The sequence below is a fragment of the Triticum dicoccoides genome, chromosome 7A (assembly GCF_002162155.2).
Source record: "Triticum dicoccoides isolate Atlit2015 ecotype Zavitan chromosome 7A, WEW_v2.0, whole genome shotgun sequence".
Taxonomy (NCBI): Eukaryota; Viridiplantae; Streptophyta; class Magnoliopsida; order Poales; family Poaceae; genus Triticum; species Triticum dicoccoides.
The window spans coordinates 708003794-708023828 of record NC_041392.1 but is presented as its reverse complement, the minus strand read 5'-3'; the positions used below and the strand labels follow the sequence as shown (position 1 = coordinate 708023828).

Here is a 20035-nt window from a genome sequence, read left to right as displayed (position 1 = left end):
GAAAATCACACACGAGCTGATACACATGAGCTACAAATACCAAATCCACATGGTTGGGGGCTTGGAGCCGACAACCAGTACTACTAACTGAACATATACTGTCTTAATCGGAACCGTTCTCGTGTACTAACTGAACCTACAGTGCTAAGAATAAACTCTGGTCGTATGAACAGCTCCACTGTAAATTGCTAACACTAGTAACATATTGTACAGAAGGCCCATCCGAAGCTACGACTGAATGCCCCCATTTCATGTATCAGGTCCCAAAAATTAACTTCATGCCTTCATCTGTAAGACTGTAGTACTGCTGATGATTCATGTCAACTAAAAGTAATGAATTGCTCATCTGAAGAGACGGTTTTTCAGAGAGAAGCACAGCCAGGAACTCGGGGTAATCATCACGAGCATCCCCAACCTTTCCCTGGAAGAAGTGAATTTCGGTCGGCGATCGCTGCAACTCCTATGAAAGTCTTTCCCAAATGAATGACTGAAAAAAGTTCGGCATATTTTCGGCAGGAATAGAACGGACGGGAACACTTGAAACATGCAGACGACTTGCCGTCCGGATCTTAAATTGCATATAGGAGTGGTGCTGATTGGCTCCCAATACCAAACTCACACTATGGACCCGACAGAATTGGGCAGGCACAAAAGGGAATACCAAACTCACATTGTGGATCCGACAGAATTTTTGGCAGGCACAAAAGGGAACAACGTGCATGCCAAAACTTATTACCCCTAGAGTGGGCACTGGTTCCCAGATTAACATTTGGGAGGACCCTTGGATCCCTTCTAGCGAAACCAAGAAACTTATTACCCCTAGAGGAGGAATTATGTTAACAAAGGTGGAAGATATAATCGACCCCCACACGGGACAGTGGGATGAGGCACTATTGCATAGTGTGTTCTCACCAGTGGATGTGCACAGAATACTTCAAATCCCCCTCCATGTTGAAACTATGGAAGATTTTGTGGCGTGGCATTGTACGAGATCTGGAACTTTCTCAGTTTGTTCGGCATACCATGTGGAGTTCGATCATCAATTCGGACGTCATTACGCAAGCTTGAATAGCCCAGGGAGTGCTCAGTTGAATGCAGTTTGGAAAGAATTATGGCAACTTCGCCTTCCAGGCAAGATCAAACATTTTGGCTGGAAAGTATTAAAGGGGGTATTACCATGTTACGGTGTTCTCGCAGGCAGACATGTACCCTTGATCCCGCAATGCCCGCTGTGCAAAAATGGTCTAGAGGATATCCAGCACTGTCTATTTACGTGTATCCGTGCATCTGAAGTGTGGACTGCTCTAGGACTATCGGAGGTGATTGAACAAGCCGCTCGGCAAGACCGATCCGGCTCTATCACCCTAGATATATTGATTCGGCTGCGCACAGTGACACATACCATACCAACAGCCGAATTTATTTTGGTGGCCATGTGGTTCATTTGGTGGCAAAGAAGGCAACGTACAAGAGGGGAGACAGTACAGACACCGGATCAAACAGCTATTTCTATTCAAGTACTTGCCATAAATTTTGTTCGTGCTCATTCACCAAACCAGCCTATACGTAGGATTGATCATGTATGGAAGAAGCCAAGTGCGGGAGTTGTAAAAATCAATGTCGATGCATCATTTCATGAGGATAAGTTCACAGGAGCTTGCGGAGCTGTTGCACGAGATGACCATGGCAAATTTCTGGGGGCAACAACTCATGTCCTACCGCATGTGTCTAGTGCAGGTTCAGCTGAATTGTTTACTATTCGATGTGGTCTCTACCTAGCAGCGAAACTGGGTCGTATGAAGCTTATCATCGAGTCTGATAGTTTGACTGCGCTGGAGGCCATATCTGATCCTAATGCCTACATGGGAGTGGATGTCCCAATCATAGCAGAATGCTCCCTCATGTCAATGGATTATGCTTCTATGAGTTTTGATTATTGTACTAGAGAGGCAAACTTGATAGCGGATGGTTTAGCAAAGCACTGTTTCAGCATTAGTAAATCAGAAGAGTGGGAGACCATCATCCCTGACTTTATTCTCCATCATTATGTAAACGATCTTGCTGTTATTTGAGGAATAAAGTTATTACGCTAAAAAAAAACAACGTGCATGCCAAAAACAAGAAGAAACTTTCGTAGAGTGTAACTACTTGGCAGAAATCTTATCGATTTGGGGCGTAGGATACCAACACATAAGCTCTTGCTAAGGCAGGTCCAAATGGGCAAAGAGCACTCGACCGAAAGACTGAAAAATCACTTCATACAAGTGACCGAAACATTAAGCAAAAAAAAAAAAATGACATTGTCTTATAAAAAGGTGCAGTTGAAATGTAAATTGATGCGAAAAAAGTCCTTTCCAATGATTATATATCTGTAAAAACATCTACAATTTCTTACTGAGAGCAGGCTGTGAAACTGCTGTCCTGATTCTGAAACTGCACACGAGTGATATGCACGAACAGACACCGAACTCGATTGCATTACATGGATCACAAAATCAGTGAGGCTGCTAGCTGAGCATATCCTACCCTGTTCCATCCTATTCCCAGCCATGCCCATGTAATAACCTACAGTGCCAAGAGTCTAAACCCTGGCGGTATGAACAGCTCCAGCTATAAGTTGCTAACAGTAGTGACATATTGTACACAAGGCCCGTCCTACAGTCCACCATCCATCCGACGCCACCACCGATCGATTGCCTGCTTCTTCACGCATTAAAGGTCCCAAAATTCGCCTCCATTCATGGCTAATGGCTTCATCCGTAATCATGTAATGCACGGCCGATCCATGATAATGGCGACAAAAAGGACCGCACGAAATTCCTCATCTGCACGGAAAAGTTCAGGGAGAAGGAACAGTCGGAGAGTTACTCGGGCCGGTGATCATCACGAGCGTCTCCACCATGCGTGGAAGAGAATTAATTGGTGAGGTGAGGTTGGCGCTTACGAGTTTACGGCGAGTCGTCGTCGTCGTGGTGGTCGTGGTGGTCGTGGCGGAAGGCCATTTTGGCGGTGTCCTTCCAGAGGGACGCCTCCATCTCCTTGTCGAAGAGCCGCTTCTCGGCGCGCCGCAGCGCCGCCTCCAGCTCCTCGATCCGCTCCTGGTTCCTCTGGTGGAGCAGCTCGTGCAGCCTCCTCTCCAGCTCCACGGCCGACACGCCGTGGTACCGATCAGGGTCGTCGTCGTCGTCCTCCTCCTCCTCCTCCTCGTCGTAAACGTGGTGATGTTGATCGTCGTCGTCGCCGAGGTCGCTCTCGAATCCCTGTCGGCAGTCGGCAATGTCGTCGTCGTCGTCCGACGGCTCTGCTCCGCCCTCGTCGCGCTCCTCCCCCGTCGAAAACGGCGGCGTGTCCGGGCCGTAGCCGGCGCGAACGCGCTGGAGCTCCGCGTGGAACTCCTCCTCCAGCACGTCCATCCTCCTGCGGCTCGCCGCCTCCATCTCCGCGCCGGAGGAGGAGGCGACCTGGTGCCGATGGTCCTCGCAGCGCGCGGTCGCGGCCTGCGGCTCGTTCCCGTCCGTGAGGCAGCTCGACGCGGCGGACTCGGGGTTGCGGGGTTCGTCGTCGGCGCCGGTGTTGGCCGTCGTCGCCATGGCCTGCTGGCCTTTGAAGTCCCTGATGAGCGCCTCCATCTCGGCCCGCACCCTGGCCATCTTGTTGAACTCGTCGGACGTCTTGGCCAGCAGGAACACCAGGCTCAGCCCCACGCTCAGGTCCGACGGCCTCGTCGTCTCGCTGTCGCCGGGCGGCGCCGCGCATGGTGCTGGAATCGACAATTGCTCATGACGTGCTCGACACCAAACAAAATTCGGTCGACTGCCAGAATACCACCGCGAAGGGAGAGTTCGGACGAACGTACCTGATGAGGCAGAGGCGCCCGAGGCGTCCCTGAGCTGGCCCTCGTCGTCCGCGGCGACGATCTCCTCCTCGAGCACCGGCTTCGGCGGCCGCGCTTTGCCGCCGAGCCTGGCGAGCCACGCCCAGCGGAACCTGGGCATGAGCGACCTGGGCCTGGTCGTGGCGGCGGCGGAGGAGGGCGGCCCCGCGACCCCGAACTCCTCGCCGTCGTTGAGGTAGTCGAGGATCCTCCGCCTGCTCGTGCCCTCGGCGGCAACAGCCATGGGGACCCGCGCCGACCGGCCGGCCGGCAGAGCGGAAGATGCGAAGGAATGTGGAATGTGGAAAGCCGGGTGGTGGCCTCGGATTCTTGGGCCGGCCGAGGTGGAAGGAGCAAAGCGGTTTTCAAACGGGAGCGGGTCGCGGTCGTGGGGGGCCGACAGCGGCCTGTCTAACACCCTTCCCCTCTCTGTTTATTTATCCTCTTTTAAGAAAACTTATTTTGTGCCTGATGGTGGATGGATGGAGTGTCAGATGATGATGAGATGGCATATGATTATTTATGGCGAGCTTGTTTGTGTAATCAAACTTGAAAAGATGGCATGGTGGAGCGTGGCTTTGATCTGCAGGTAGGTCAGGTGTTGCGCGCTCCGATTTGAACCGTTGGCATTTTGTCTCTGTCCTGCATTTCGCACTTGGCGATGCTGATCCAAGAGTTGCCAGGCCACTTGCAACACGACTAGGTAACGGACACACGCAAGGCAACCTCAGCTCAGACCACCGGCTCAGGTCCATGGGCGCCGAGTCTTTGCGTGCGCACGTCGCATGCGCTGCGTACGTGTGGCAGAGGCGCGAACTCTTCCGATGTGGTGGCCATGGGATGGGATCCAGCGTGGCATGACATGACATGACAGCCTCGCGGCGAATGGACTGGTAGGTATTTTAGTACTCCAAACTAGTATCTGCAGTGGATAAGAACAAGGATTTTGTCCCTGCGTGCCCAGTTGGCCTTGTTTACTTCATCGGCTTTTCAATAACAAAGGGATAAAACGGCTGTAGGTGACTGAAATCGTAAGCAAGTGGTCGTGCCGGAGTGGTTATCGGGCATGACTAGAAATCATGTGGGCTTTGCCCGCGCAGGTTCGAATCCTGCCGACCACGCTCCTTTTTTTGGTTTCTATTTCCCTCGTCTTTTGTTTTTTTACCTCTCACATGACTGCTTCGTCTAACTGGGCCTGACCATTTTTGAAGACAAAACCGGGGCTTACCTTTTTTTTTTGAGGTTTGGAAGCACTTTATTAACTGGGCTGTTGGGCAATATACAAATCAAGTTCGGCCAACATTGAACTCCCTCTTCTCATGGATAATCTGCCCCTGGGAAAAGGCTCCCATCTTCCTTTGCATCCCCTTTACGATGACCGAAGAAGCACCCATGTGATTACCCTGAACATTCACGACAGCAGCAGCACAGATCAGTCGAAATAACAAGGTTTCGGCAGGCAAGGTCAGCAGCCAAGGATATGGCCTCGTTGCACGCCATAGCTTCCAAAAATCTCAGGGGCACAAAGCCTCTGAAAGCTCCCAAATAAGCGCCTGTTTCGTCTCTACAGGTTGCCGCGGTAGCCCCCTTGTCCCCATGACATCCATCCCACTAATGCATCAACATGGAGCCATCCATCTTCGGCCAGTAGATGATCCTCAAACTTGAGCACGCACTTCTTTCTTCTTAGCTGGTATTTGACCCAGATCGGGCATATAGCTTTGGATGAACGAGGACGTCGTCAGAGGCGACTGAAATTCCCCTTCACGGACTGCTTTTCTCCTAGCTCACCAGATGGACCATAATGTTACAAGGGTCTTCACAAAGCTTCATTGCCCCATGGATTCCTGTAGGCTGTAGCTCAATCGACCATAACCGTGTTGCACCTGACGCACGCACGATTGCTAAAACAAAAACCTGACGCACGCACGAGACGGCCGAAGCCCTAATCTCTCCCCTGAAGCGATCATGCAGCCGCCGGCTCACGGCGACGTTGCCCCTACAGGCAAGCGCAGCCTTGCCGTCGTCCGTCCCTCTCGGCCTTGCACAACAAAATGCCACAAAACAGCCCCGTTTATTCTGCAGCTCCGTAATTCTACGTGACACCAAGGTATGCCATATAAGTCATCTAGGGTTTTTTTGTTTGCGACTTTTTTGTTTGCAAATTCTATGATAGAAACCATGTTCGTCTCATCTGTTTACGTGTACTCCCTCCATTCCACAATGTAGTGCTTCCTCTATCCCCGTGCTTCAACTTCAACAGTAAATTTAACTATCACGACCGATTGCGGCGGGAGCAAAAATTATATCAGTGAATTCGTATTCGAAAGAAGTTTTCAATTATATAATTTTTTCTTCCGCCGCAGTTGGTCTCGTTGGTTAAATTTATGGTCAAAGTTGGATCTCGGGAAGCGCAAGCATACTACATTTTGGAATGGAGGGAGTATGTTTTACCGATTTGGATGATCAGATCAGTTTGACTGCTCGAGCAATTGGGTTATGACATATAGATTTAAGTTTGCAACTTTCTACCCCGAATAAAATTGACATATAGATTTAAGTTTGCAACTTTCTACTTCGGATTATCTATTATACTACTCCATTTGTAATAAACAGATATAAGACGTTTTTTTTAGAAAAGAGGGATAACCCCCGGCCTCTGCATCCGGGAGATGCATACGGCCATTTTATTGATTATTCTCGAGGACCTTACAAAGTGTTACAACAATAAGTCTGAATCCACCATCTTGGCAACATGCCACTACTCCTACCCAAAATGATGAAGGGGTGCTAGCTGGGCCACTACCCAAACCACTCACCTAAGCCCAACATCAAAAGCCGGAAACCGAAACATATTCGGAATCCCCAGCCGAGCCACATACCGGGTCTGGGGCACAATCCGGTCAGACGCACTCGTGTGTCGTCGCCACCATCTTCCGCAGGTCCGTCTTCAGATCATATTGAGGCTTCTACCTTGTCTGGCCACTCAGCCATCGGCGTCACCATGACGCCAGACAGCAACCTCCTCCTGCGCGAGTCCATCTCCGCGCATCGGGCGGCGAACCTCCACAGCGCCATGCCGCCGATCCTCGCCGCCATCAATGAGTGAGATGAAGTACCGCTCCACCACGGCATGTACATTAGTGCTAAGCGGAACAGCTCACAACCGCAAGTCATCGGACGAAGGCGAAGATCCATGGAGAAGGCCAAAAGGGGCATAGCCAAAGCGGTGGTCAGGGATTGGACCGAGACCACGGCAGCCGCCACTGAGAAGAGCAGGCTACCTCACACCGTCACCACGCCACCAGCAGCTCCACCCCACACGAGCAATCCCCGAAAGACGCCTTCAAGAAGGAGCACGGCACCGGATGCCGCCATCGACCATGCAAGGGGAGGGCAGGTCTTCACCTGTGCTCGAGGGAAAGGTGGGAGGGGAGAACCACACCAAAGCCTCCAGGAAGGACCACGGCGCCGAAGACGTCGCCTTTGGTGAGGCCGCCGCGCCGGCCAGGGGTTTCCCCCGGAATCACGCCCAACCACCAGATCCGTCCGTCCAGACCCCCAAGACGGCGACCGAAGCCACCAGGGGCTGGAGCAGGGCGCAGATCGGAGCAGATCACGGGCGGGAACGGAGCTTCTCCAGGACGACCCACGCGGGGGCGCCGCCTCGCCAACGCCCGCCACCCCCCCGCCGACCGCACGGCCAGGGAGGCAGCCCGCCAGCACCCGCCGGCGCAGCCCGCCGCACCGGCCACGCCGGACACCTCCCATCGGAGCCGCCGCCCCGGACGCCGTGACCCTCCGCGAAGGCGAAGCCACCAGATCCCCGCCGCCACCTTCATAGGTGTCGTGCGGCCGGGCCGGCGAGCACCTCAGGCGGCGGCGGAGGGAGGGGAGAGGGAGGGGGAGGCGCGGAGGGGATTAGGGTTCGCCCCCGGGTCGCCTCAGGCGAGGCGACGCGAGGGGAAGGGAGTCTTATATATTTCAACGTTTTAGACACTTGTTTACAAAGGAAGTATATTTGAATCCTATCACACTTCAACCGGAGCCCCAACTCCCCAATTTTAGTGTATGGGACGTTTCCTTTGCCTTATTATTCCATGAATATGAGTATATGACCATACATTCTTACTCATCGTTTCACTTTCACTTGTAAGAAGAACGTTAAAAATTTCGACGTAGACCATATGCCACTCCCTCCCAGAGCAACTGCCCAAATCCGGTATTCCTCCCCCTCCTCCTTGCCCTCTCTCTTCTCGTCACCGGCAACCCCCTCCAGCGATGGCGAGCCTTTGTTTCCTTCGCCCAGGGGACTGCTCGCTCGCGATTTAGTGGTAGTGTTTTGGTATACTGGCATCGACTTTGTTCTTTTTTGTTCTTCTTACTTTCTCTTTTGGTTTTCGGCCTAGTTTCTCTTTTAATAGACCGGGCCACTCTGTATTTTTCCTTTTTCCTATCTATATGAAATGGCAGGAGCACCCTCCTTGCATCATCAAAAAAAAATAAAAATTCTCTTGCCCCCTCTCATATTTTTTCCTGGGTCCGCCCCTGTCTGTCATATTCCTATGGTGCCTCACAGCTTCCGTCGGAATGGAGTTTCTGGAGAGGCGCCAAGCAAAATGTTTCAGCTTCGCCGGCACTTGTAGTTTCCACAACCTTGTCCATTGCTTCTTCGTACTATCAATATTAGAGTTACTCGCTCTATGTTCCAGCAATCAACTCTTCTATGTTTTGTCTCCATAATCAGACGGTAAGAAGACCACACTGAAAATAATCCTGGTGCCATGCCCACGAGTCCTCTTCACTGTATTAACTTAATGGGATATTAAGAATCGAATTTGCGTCCGCAGCCTGCATATGTTCGAACACTTCATGGTGATGCCAGCATCTTTCTACAGAATTTATCATCTCAGCCACCAACATGGGAGGGTCCTGTGACCTCAAATGCAAAGCACGCAACATACAGTCCCTAGTGATCCAGTTGTGATTCCATATGTTTGTCGACAACCCATTACCAATTCTTCTAATCAAGCCTTGTTTCAGAATTGTTGTACCCACGCATATAGCTTGCCATACTTGTGATGGATGAGACCCAAGCCCGGCCTTCAAAAAATCACACTCCGAAAAGTACACCGCCTTCAGAATAGTTGCACTTAGAGAATTCGGGTCTTGCAATATACGGCATGACTGTTTTGCAAGCATAGCTAGGTTGAACATCTGAGTGTCTCGAAAGCCTAACCCTCCCAAATATTTTGGCATTGCCAAAGTCTCCCATGAGACCCATGCAGTTTTCCTTTCTCCCTTTTTTCTTCCCCATAAAAACTTTTGCAACATCTGATCAATCTGTTGGCGTAAACCATGAGGTAACAGAAAGCAAGACATCGAAAATGTAGGGATAGCTTGCGCCACAGATTTGATCAACGCCTCCCTCCCCGCCGAGGCCATGTAGTTCTCAACCCACCCTTGGATTTTAAACCAAATTCTATCTTTTATATATTTGAAGAAACCATTCTTTGATCTACCAACATCCGACGGCAACCCGAGGTACCGTTCAACCAACTATCATTTGGTACATTAAGAATGTGCTTTATCACCCCCTTGTACTCTCCGGGCATCCCTTACCAAAAACGATGCTTGACTTTGATAGGTTAACTCCCTGACCCGAAGCATTGCAATAAACTTGGATTGCATCTCCAATGATAGTTGCGTCCTCCTCATTTGCTATAAACATGAGCAGACAATCATCAGGAAAAAGAAGGTGATTTACTGCTGGCGCACTTGGTGCAGCCATCACACCGCTCACATTCTCATTAATACTTCTCGCCTTCAGAACACAAGAAAGCTCTGGTGCAAGGAGGAATAAATATGGGGAGATCAAATCACCTTGCCTAATCCCTCTTGAAGGCTTAAATTCTTCCATCTTAACTCCATTCACAAGCACTGGAAAAGAAACTGTTGTGATGCACTGCATAATCTTAGAGACCCAGCCCGAACTGAATCCCATTTTCAACATTACTGCTTCTAAATAACTCCACCCAACACGGTCATATGCCTTCATCATATCAAGTTTTAAAGCACAATGTGAGTTAACTTTGCTTTGAGACCTCTTCATGAATGTAGACACTCATGTGCAACTTAATGTTGTCCGTTATAAGGGCCCATTCGGAAGTGCTCCGCCTCTGCGCTTCTCCGGAAGCGGGCGAGGAGCTGGCCGAACCGTTTTCCTCCGTGGAGCCAGCTTCAGAAGCGCCGGTGGAGCGTAGTGCAAATCGGTGGAGTGCCATAAGTCGAGCTTCGTGTTTTTCAGAAGTAGGAGTTCCTTCATATTACATCTCGCTGCCATCCCGAAGTGACGGACAAACCGTTTTCCTCTCTGTTCAAAGCCCAGCCTGGTGGGCCCGAACACAGTGGCTGGCGCAACTCCACGACGCTGCTGCCAAACACTCTTGTCTCCCCACGGAAGCTGGCCCGCGCTGCTCCGTCGAGAAGCTGGAGAGCTTTCGAACGGGCCCTAAGTCTACCCGATACAAACTGGATCTTACCTAGTTGACAGACATCTAGTTGCTACATGGGCCTCAGAATGCAGCCTCCTCGTGTGTGTCTCACACCTCCAACAAGGGCATGCAACTATTCTGGGCCTTTTGCTAAAACAAAACCTATCCAGGGCCATACTCTCTAAAAGAAAAAAAACCGAGGGTCGAAGGGAGGGCGATTCCTATATGGCGCGTACCCCCCACGCCACATTGCACATAAGTGGGCCGGCTCGGTAGTTCATGTCCGGTTTTAGGAAGGTTCTAGGACCTTCCCAAACAGGGTTTTCTTTTTCACCGGGGATTTTTCTCCTTTTAAAATTTTTATGTTTTTTTTTCCTTTTTAATTTCTTTTTTGGTTCCCAAACCGGGTTTTCTTTTCCCCCCTTTTCTCCTTTTTCATTTTTATGTTTATTCCTTTTATATTTATTTTTTAGTTTTAGTTTCTTTTTTTATTTTAATTTGTTCTTAATTTCTGTTTTTATTCTTTGTTTTCCTTTTTCCTAGATTTTGTGAACACTTTTATTAAATTGTGAACATTTTTATTGTTCACTGAATTCCAAAATGTTCATCTAATTTATAAAATCTTCATGAAATCCAAAAAATGTTCATTGTATTCAAAATTTATTCACCATAATTTTATAATATGTTCATGAAATTCAAAAAGTGTTCATCCAGTTTTCAAAAAGTTCATCCGATTTTCAAAAGAGTGTTCTTGAATTGAGAATTTGTTCATCAAGTTCAAAAAATGAAAAATGTTAATCTAATCCAAAAAATGTCATTGTATTCAAAAAAATTTCATCATAATTTTAAAGAATGTTCTTCCAGTTTTCAAAATTTTCATACGATTTTCAAAAAAGCGTTCTTGAATTGAGAATTTGTTCGTCAAGTTCAAAAAATGAAAAATGTTCATGTAATCCAAAAAATGTCATCATATTTAAAATTTCTTCACAATAATTTTAGAAATGTTGATAAAATTAAAAAAAGGTTCATCTATTTTTCAAAAACTTCATCCGCTTTTTCAGAAAATGTTCTTGAAATGTGAATTTGTTCATCAAGTTCAAAAAAATGTTCATCAAATTCAAAATTTGTTGATATGTTCATGACTATCCAAATTCACGAACATTTTTTGAAATCATGAAAATTCTTTCAAATTCATGAACATTATTCGAATTCAGGGACATTTTTTTGGCTCCACGAGCTTTTTTTGAAATTCATTGTTTTTTAATTTCGGAAAGTTTTCAAAAATCCTGAATATTATAAAAAAAGAAAAACAAAAACGAAACAAGAAAATAAGGGGCTCCCGGCCGCCGCTCATGGGCCGACCCAAAATGGGCTCGCGGTGTTAGTGGGGGTTGCGCGCGTCTGCTCCTTTGCGGTTGCTGCGCCATAGGGTGCGTTTGGTTCGGAGGATAGGTTTAAATGTCTATGGACATCCCCAAGCACCTGGCTAGGGATATCCTTTTTTTTCTGTTTGGTTGGGTAGAATGTTAAGTGGCTGGAGATAGCCATTTGTCCGTTTGTTTCGAAGGATGAATACTGGCTAGGAGTTGTAGTGACCTTTTCTATTGAGAAGGTGAAATCATCTCATGGTTACATTTTTTCAACATAAATCAGCCAAATATGATAACCTCACAAAAAACAGTCAAATATGATATAAATAGTAACAAAAATGAAATTTTAAGTAAAGTGCTCGTCGGTTAGTACATATACTCCAGAGCAAAATAGACAAATACGAAGTACTTTCTTTTATAGAAGATAAATACTTGAAAGAACACATCTTACTATTAGGGAAAATCTTATACACAGAACTTTAGCAGTAGCGCGGGTCAAAGAAGCACGCTGGTGCTAAGTAGCAGTAGCGCGCCTGTGCAAACCGCGCTGTAGATAAAGTTTTAGCAGTAGCGCGTCTTGTTCTAAACACGTTACTACTAAAATTCTCACGGCTTAGCCGATAGGCTACACATAGTAGTAGCGACCTATATCGAACCGCGCTACCGCTACTTTCTTTGTAGCAGCGCGTTTTAATCTAAACCCGCTACTGCTAAAGGATATAAAATTAAATGGAAAGCACATAGAAATGTAATTGAAAATTAAAAAAATAGAATAAGGTGAAAGGAAAAAAAATAAAATGTGAAGAAAACTAAATGAAAAAGGGGAAAAAAGAGAAAGGAGTAGCAGTAGCGTGTATCCCAGAACGCGCTGTAGCTAACGTAAAAGTAGCGCGCTTTCTGGAACGCGCTACTGCTACTTCTGACTTAACCACGGGGTTCTTCCTTCCCCACGGCCACTTCCCCCAAATCCAGCTCTCCACTCTCGCCGCCGCTGTCGCTCGTCGGCCGCCGCGCGTTTTCCATACTCAAGAGTCCTATCCACGGATCAAGAGTCCTATCCAAGTCTTTGGCCCGTTAGCAAGGAATTGGTTGAGTGTAGCAAAATGACTCTGATTGCTGCCTTGATTCCCTTGACTGCTTTGATTGCGCTCTTGAAGAATTTGCATGATCAGCTGAGTGTTTGCATTAGTTGCGGCCATCACAGCTTGCCATGCCTCTGGAGGAGGTGGGGGTGGTGGCGGATCAGGATTCGGAGTCGTGCGCGTTGGAGGAGCCATCCTGAAGAGGTTGACCACCATTAGCACATTGACAGATAAATATTGAAGCTGAAACCAATGGAATGAAAATTGCAACATATAGTTTTCACATCCGAACATAATGAACGAATGCATTCCTCTTGAAGTGGTCACATATCCCTAAATTGCGAAGCCACGTAGAATTAAGGTAGAGAAAATAAATCAACAAGGTACGGATCAAGAACGAATAATCGGTAAGAAATCCCAATCTCAAACCAATATCCGTGGAAGAAGAACTAGAGCTACTAGAATTCCCACCTATGAAACTCCCGAACCTTTCCGGTTATGCAATCAGGTGTTGGGGATACAGGGGAAGCATAATATCTCACCCAAACTAGCAAATCCTACATCCAGCTGTATCCATTCTTCAACACATAACCAAGAAACCTTCGGAAACCATCTACCTCAACCTTCGAAAAGCATCCGTTATACAAGTTATGGTGATACTCCCGAACTCCCGCCCCAATACTGGGTGGCGTCGAGGTTATCTCACCAACGAACTGCATAAAAGAGATTTTCGATGTCAGCGAAAATATCTCAAGTATTCCAGAATTGCAACGATAAAATTATGATGATAACACCTCAGAGCTCAACTCCCCGGGACACTTCCACTAAACCCCTGACAGGAGGCACCAAGTCAATGTTCTCATCATAAGCCATCGGAACGATTCCAAGATACTCGTGTGATCCTAAATTTTTTTTGTGAAATTTGAGAAGAGAAGAGTCAAAACTCTACGTCAGGATGCCTTACCAGAGCGATGAGGAGACTGGGAAGTAAAAAGAATTCCTAAACTCTCCGATATATAATTCCTAAAGACTCAAAACATTTTTCTAGACACAACTCGGCTGCTAAGAACGATCAAGCAATGGGGCTCCTAAGGTCGGGGAAGGCTCTGATACCAAGACATAATCGCATTGAAGGCATATGTCTCTAAGTCGTGCCTCGACACGTGGGAGCTATAGTCGCATCGAGGGTGTTACATAAACATTGAGCTCCATGAGAGTCTCAACAATGCGCTCATCAGTAAGAGCAGCACGAGTAAGAAGATCCTGTATATACTTTTTCTGGGATATAAAAAATCCATCAGTGGTAGAAGAGACTTCAATCCCAAGAAAGTAGCGAAGAGGTCCAAGATCGGACATAAAAAATTGCTCACTAAGACGGGCCTTTACAAAGGCAATATACTCAGGGTCGTCGCCAGTGATGATCATGTCACCAACATAGAGAAGAAGAAGAGTCCGACCATGAGGAGAAAGTTGGACAAACAATGCTGGATCATGAGCACTCGCTGAAAAACCAGCGGCAGTCACGACAGAGACAAAACGCTCAAACCAGGCGCGGGGGGCTTGCTTAAGGCCATAGAGAGAGCGACTGAGGGAGTCCTGAATCAGGGGGTCTCCGTACAGCCGGACTATCTCCATTGGCCGGACTGTTAGACTATGAAAATACAAGATTGAAGACTTTGTCTCGTGTTCGGATGGGACTCTACTTGGCGTGGAAGGCAAGCTAGGCAATACGTATATGGGTATCTCCTCCTTTGTAACTGACCTTGTGTAACCCTAACCCTCTCCGGTGTCTATATAAACCGAAGGGTTTTAGTCCGTAGGACAACAACCACAACATACAATCATACCATAGGCTAACTTCTAGGGTTTAGCCTCTCTGATCTCGTGGTAGATCTACTCTTGTAACACCCATATCATCAATATTAATCAAGCAGGACGTAGGGTTTTACCTCCATCAAGAGGGCCCGAACCTGGGTAAAACATCGTGTCCCCTGCCTCCTGTTACCATCTGGCCTAGACGCACAGTTCAGGACCCCTTACCCGAGATCTGCCGGGTTTGACACCGACATTGGTGCTTTCATTGAGAGTTCCTCTGTGACGTCGCCGTTAGGCTTGATGGCTCCTACTATCATCAATAGCGATGCGGTCCAGGGTGAGACTTTTCTCCCCGGACAGATCTTCGTATTCGGCGGCTTTGCACTGCGGGCTAATTCGCGTGGCCATCTGGAGCAGATTGAAAACTATGCCCCTGGCCATCAGGTCAGATTTGGAAGTTTGAACTACACGACCGACATCCGCGGAGACTTGATCTTCGACGGATTCGAGCCATAGCCGGGCACGCCGCACTGTCGCGATGGGTACGACCTAGCCCTGCCGCCGAACAGTACCCCAGAAGTCGCGCCCGCATCAGCTCCGACCCTTAGTTCGGAGCCAACTGCGCCAACCAAGGACGGGTGGTTAAACACCGCCTCAGGGGCTGCAGTCTCAACGGCGATCGAGCCGAACACCAGCATAATCCTTTGTGCAGCCCGTGACTCCAAGGTGCCGGACTCCTTTTCTGACTCCGAACCGCCTACGCCCCTGCCAATCGAACCCGATTGGGCGCCGATCATGGAATTCACCGCCGCGGATATCCTTCAGCACTCGCCCTTCGGCGACATTCTGAATTCACTAAGGTATCTCTCTTTGTCAGGAGAGCCCTGGCCGGATTATGGCCAACAGGATTGGGATGCGGACGACGAAGAAATTCGACGCCCACCCACCACCCACTTAATAGCCATTGTCGATGACTCAACTGGCATGCTCTACTTCGACTCCGAAGACATCGACGGTATGGACGACGATGCGGGAGACGAAGAGGAACCACCGCCCACAGGGCGCTGGACGTTCACTTCATCATATGACGTATACATGATGGACACACCAAAAGAAGACGACGACGAGGAACGAAAGGATGCACCGAAGGCTTGTTCCTTCGAGAAGCAGTCAAAGCGGCGACGCAAGCGCCGCCCCAAATCCCGCCTCGACAGAAATAATGATCATACAGACCCAGCGTTGGAGCAGGGCGAACCACTACCGGACCACGGCAATCCGGGGAATCAAACCGAACAAACCAATTCTGTCCAAGATAATAGTCCGGACGACATAACGCCGGACAGGCACCCGGAGCAGCAGAATGCCTGTCAAAGGCTTGTTGCCACCGCGAGGAGTATGAAAAAGCAGAAGCAAAGGCTCAAGGCTGCGCAAGACACACTCCAAATCAGATGGAGTAAAGTACTCAACACAGCAGCAAGGTACGGCGACAATCGCCCCACCAGGAGCTACCCAAAGCGGAAGTTGCTATCTGAATTCGATGAGGAGGCCTTAGACCCCCCACAACCAAAAATCAAAACAGCCACCTGGCCGGATAGACGACCTCACGGCCAACATCGAGCGGCAAACAACGCCACTCACAAGCCAATACGCGATTCACGCGAGGGCTTGCACCAAAAGGACGGCGCAACCAGATCCATTTATGGACCACGCAAGCGCGCCCCAGCATACAACGTAACACAACAAACATCCGAACAACGCGGTACACCCAGATACAGGGGTGGCGCGCACCCCCTATGTTTCACCGATGAGGTGCTGGACCATGAATTTTCAGAGGGATTCAAACCCGTAAACATAAAGGCATACGACAGAACAACAGACCCTGGGGTCTGGATTGAGGATTATATCCTTCATATCCATATGGCTCGAGGAGATGATCTCCACGTCATCAAGTACTTACCCCTGAAGGTCAAAGGGCCAGCTCGTCACTGGCTTAAAGGCCTCCCCGAAAACTCCATTGGAAGCTGGGAAGAGCTCGAAGACGCTTTTCGGGCAAATTTTCAAGGAACTTATGTCCGACCTCCGGACGCGGACGATTTGAGTCATATAACTCAACAGCCCGGAGAGTCAGCCCGAAAACTTTGGAACATGTTTCTTACTAAAAAGAACCAAATTGTCGACTGTCTAGATGCCGAAGCCTTGACAGCTTTTAAGCATAGCGTCCGTGACGAATGGCTCGCCAGACACCTCGGCCAAGAAAAGCCGAGAACAATGACAGCATTAACAAGCCTCATGACCCGCTTTTGCGTGGGTGAGGATAGCTGGCTAGCCAGATGCAGCACCAGCGACCCCAGTACATCTGAAGTTAGAGATGGAAACGAGAAATCACGGCGCAACAACAGTAACAAACGCCGGAATAAAGAAGACAGCACGAAGAGCACGACAGTAAACGCCGAATTCAAAAGCTCTCGGCCAGTCAGCAAAAGCCGCCCTCTAAAGACGCCAGAGACGAACTGTCCAGCCTAAACAAAATTCTGGACCAAATATGTCAGATCCATAGCACCCCTGGTAAACCTGCATTTTTTCGTTCGCGATCGCTCGCTGCGCTTCGTTCACTTGGCAGGTTTTCGATTGAGTTCACTCGCTAGCCGAGCTTCGTTCACTGGTTTTGCTAGATTTTTTTTCTTCTGTTTTTTCATTGTTTCCTCACTAGTTTTTTCGATTTTTACATTTTCATTAATTTTAAATGTTTCTCTTTATTTATTCTTGGTTTTAAGTGAGCTTTTCTTTTTCCCCTTTTCATTGTTTTTACTGGTTTTATTCCCTTTCTACTCTGTTTTCTTTTCTTTTCTTTCTTTTTATGTTTTTTCTTGGTTTTCAACATTTTCTTTGTTTCTTTATCGGGTTCCGCTGTTTTGCCGTACTTTTTGCATTTGTTTCTTTAGTCTTATTTTTATTTTTCTTTGCCTTATTTCCGTTGGTTTCCATTCTACCTTTTTCATATACGTCAAGGAGATATTTCTAATAAATGTTTAACATTTTTCAATATATGGTCAATATATTTTCATATTTTTTCAAACTTTTGATTAACATTTTTCGAATATAGGTCTATATTTTTTAATATATGATCAACATTTTCCTATATATTTTTAATATTTTCTAAATTTTTGATTAATATTTTTAAATAAAAAAGAAACATATTATTAATACATGGTCAAATTTTTTATACACATTTAACATTTTGCAAATGCTTGATTAACATTTTTCAAGTATTTGTTCAACATTTTTTAAATGCTTGATTAACATTTTTTATATACATGATGACTTTTTTTAATACATGGTTAACATTTTAATTTAATATTTTTCAAATGCTTGATTAACATTTTTAAATACTTTTTCAACATCTTTCAAACACTTATTCAAATATTTATTCAACATTTTTTCATATGCTTGATTAACATTGTTATATACATGACCAATTTTTTTATCATGTTTAATACATGGCCCATATTTTTTCTATATACGATTAACATTTTTCAAATGCGTGGTTAACATTTTTCAAATACATGTTCAACCTGGCGGCAAAAAAATGGTCCAAACATTTATACAGCCAATGCGTGCATGGGTCCGGACGTTGAAGCGAACGGCGGAGACGTTACATGCCCTTTTCGCTTGAAAACCCACTTTCACACGACCCGTCCATCCCTGGAAAAAAATTATATAAGACCAGGTCTCACGGTTCACAAAGCATCTAATCTCTCTCCCCCTTTAATTTTAAGTGAGGGGTGGGGGATGCTTTGTAATTTATGAATGCCACGTGATCCATCAGGATGGGTCTCACGTGAGACCTGGTCTCATAGAATTCTTTTCCTCCATCCCTGTCGCGCACGAGGGGGTTACCCTTTTTGCCGCCCTGACCTTGACCAGTTGTATCATAACGTCGGCCCGCGAGAAGCTTGTTACCCGTCCAGATCTTGTGCAAAGAAAAAGGAAGGACCTTGTGTTGCTGTTTTTTTTTGGGATCATGAAGTCTTGCACTCTTTATCTCTGGACCGCAGGAACCCCAGCGCTCACGTGCTTAATTGATCTATTCTTTTTTTTTTGCGGAAACTTAATTAACGTATTCGGTTTTATAATAAACGAGTGAGTAGACAGTGAACCCGATCGCGGGAGTTGAAAAAGGAAGCGTATTGTTTTGGACTCATGCTATGACTAGGCAGAAAACCACCATGGATATATGACTTTTTCTTACTAAGTTGCATTGCACGAGTGTCGCTGTCGCGGACCTTGACTAGTCGTAGAAGGAAACTCAAGTGGATCCTACTGACTCCACTCCGCTCACCACGAGGCTTCTCACACGACGACCATCGGGTCGGACACGAGCTGGTAGCATGTGCCCGGCGGCTATTCCATGCTCCCGTCGCAAGATGATCAACCGATATACAAAGTCCACACGACGTGACCGCGCGCGTCCATTCCACTAGATGGAGTCAGGCAGCCGCTTCGCCCACGAGCGTACAAACCGCGAGGCCGGGTGCGGCGCCACGTCAGGGGTGAAGTCAGGCTAGGCTATGGCGCTCCTCCGTCGCCGGCAGCCGCCGCAGCACCGTCACGCACGTGCGCAACCGACACATCCGTTGACCGGGCAGAGTGGGAGTGGGGTGCACCGGCGGGCGGCCGGCCATTAGCCAAAGCTTCGGTGGTGCTTTTTTGCTCTGACTCGTAAGACTAGTTACAATGGGGAGTAATTTTGACTAGTAACATGCCTATGTTATTAGTCTATGTTACTAACTCTATAGTGGGGAGTAACATGTGTGGTGACATGCAACACTTTATTTATTAAGCTATAGACTTATCATGCATTGATATGTGTCATGTTACTCATACTACTACTAACTAGTTATGTTATCACGTTTCCTTATTTCTTTATTTATTATTTGCCACATCATTTGTTTTATTTAGATATGTGTGATGTTATTATTTATGTTACTTTCACTGTGGGTAGTCTAACTAGACCATATGGAATACCAAAACTTCCCAAGTCCATATGCACAAGTACTACGTAGAAGCCCGGGGTGATCGCACTAACAGAAAACCATTTGGACTATTTTGTTTTGCTAATGGAACGACTAGTCATTTCCTACCTATCCACCCCGATACAACAAAATTTGACATTGACACGAACAAGTTACGTATCAGCCGGTGTTACATTTGACCTGCATGCGTACGGCAAGAAAGAAACAAATGTAGCCAGTGGTTCACTTTTGACACATTGACAGGGAAGAAGGAACGCGCTCTAGGCCTTCCGCCGCCCCCTCCGTCGGAAGGAACGAAGCCTGCTAGGAACACGCCCGCCGCCACTACAAGGAACGCGCCGGCCGCCGCTAGGGACGATTTGATTCG

General features: G+C 47.5%; 1 protein-coding gene and 1 non-coding gene across 2 annotated transcripts; one reads left to right on the top strand and one right to left on the bottom strand.

Moving 5' to 3' along the window:
- Positions 1–2346: 2346 nt before the first annotated feature.
- On the bottom strand, positions 2347–4244 carry LOC119328317 (protein POLAR LOCALIZATION DURING ASYMMETRIC DIVISION AND REDISTRIBUTION-like). The gene is made up of 3 exons (XM_037601320.1): positions 3857–4244; positions 2945–3760; positions 2347–2825 (listed from the first exon to the last, which is right to left on the bottom strand). Exons 1-2 carry the CDS (start codon positions 4116–4118, stop codon positions 2949–2951), a joined length of 1074 nt encoding a protein of 357 aa, XP_037457217.1. The 5' UTR covers positions 4119–4244; the 3' UTR covers positions 2347–2825; positions 2945–2948.
- Positions 4245–4913: 669 nt separating this feature from the next.
- Positions 4914–4995, top strand: TRNAS-AGA. The gene has a single exon. It is a non-coding gene; the product is annotated as a tRNA-Ser (tRNA).
- Positions 4996–20035: the final 15040 nt, after the last annotated feature.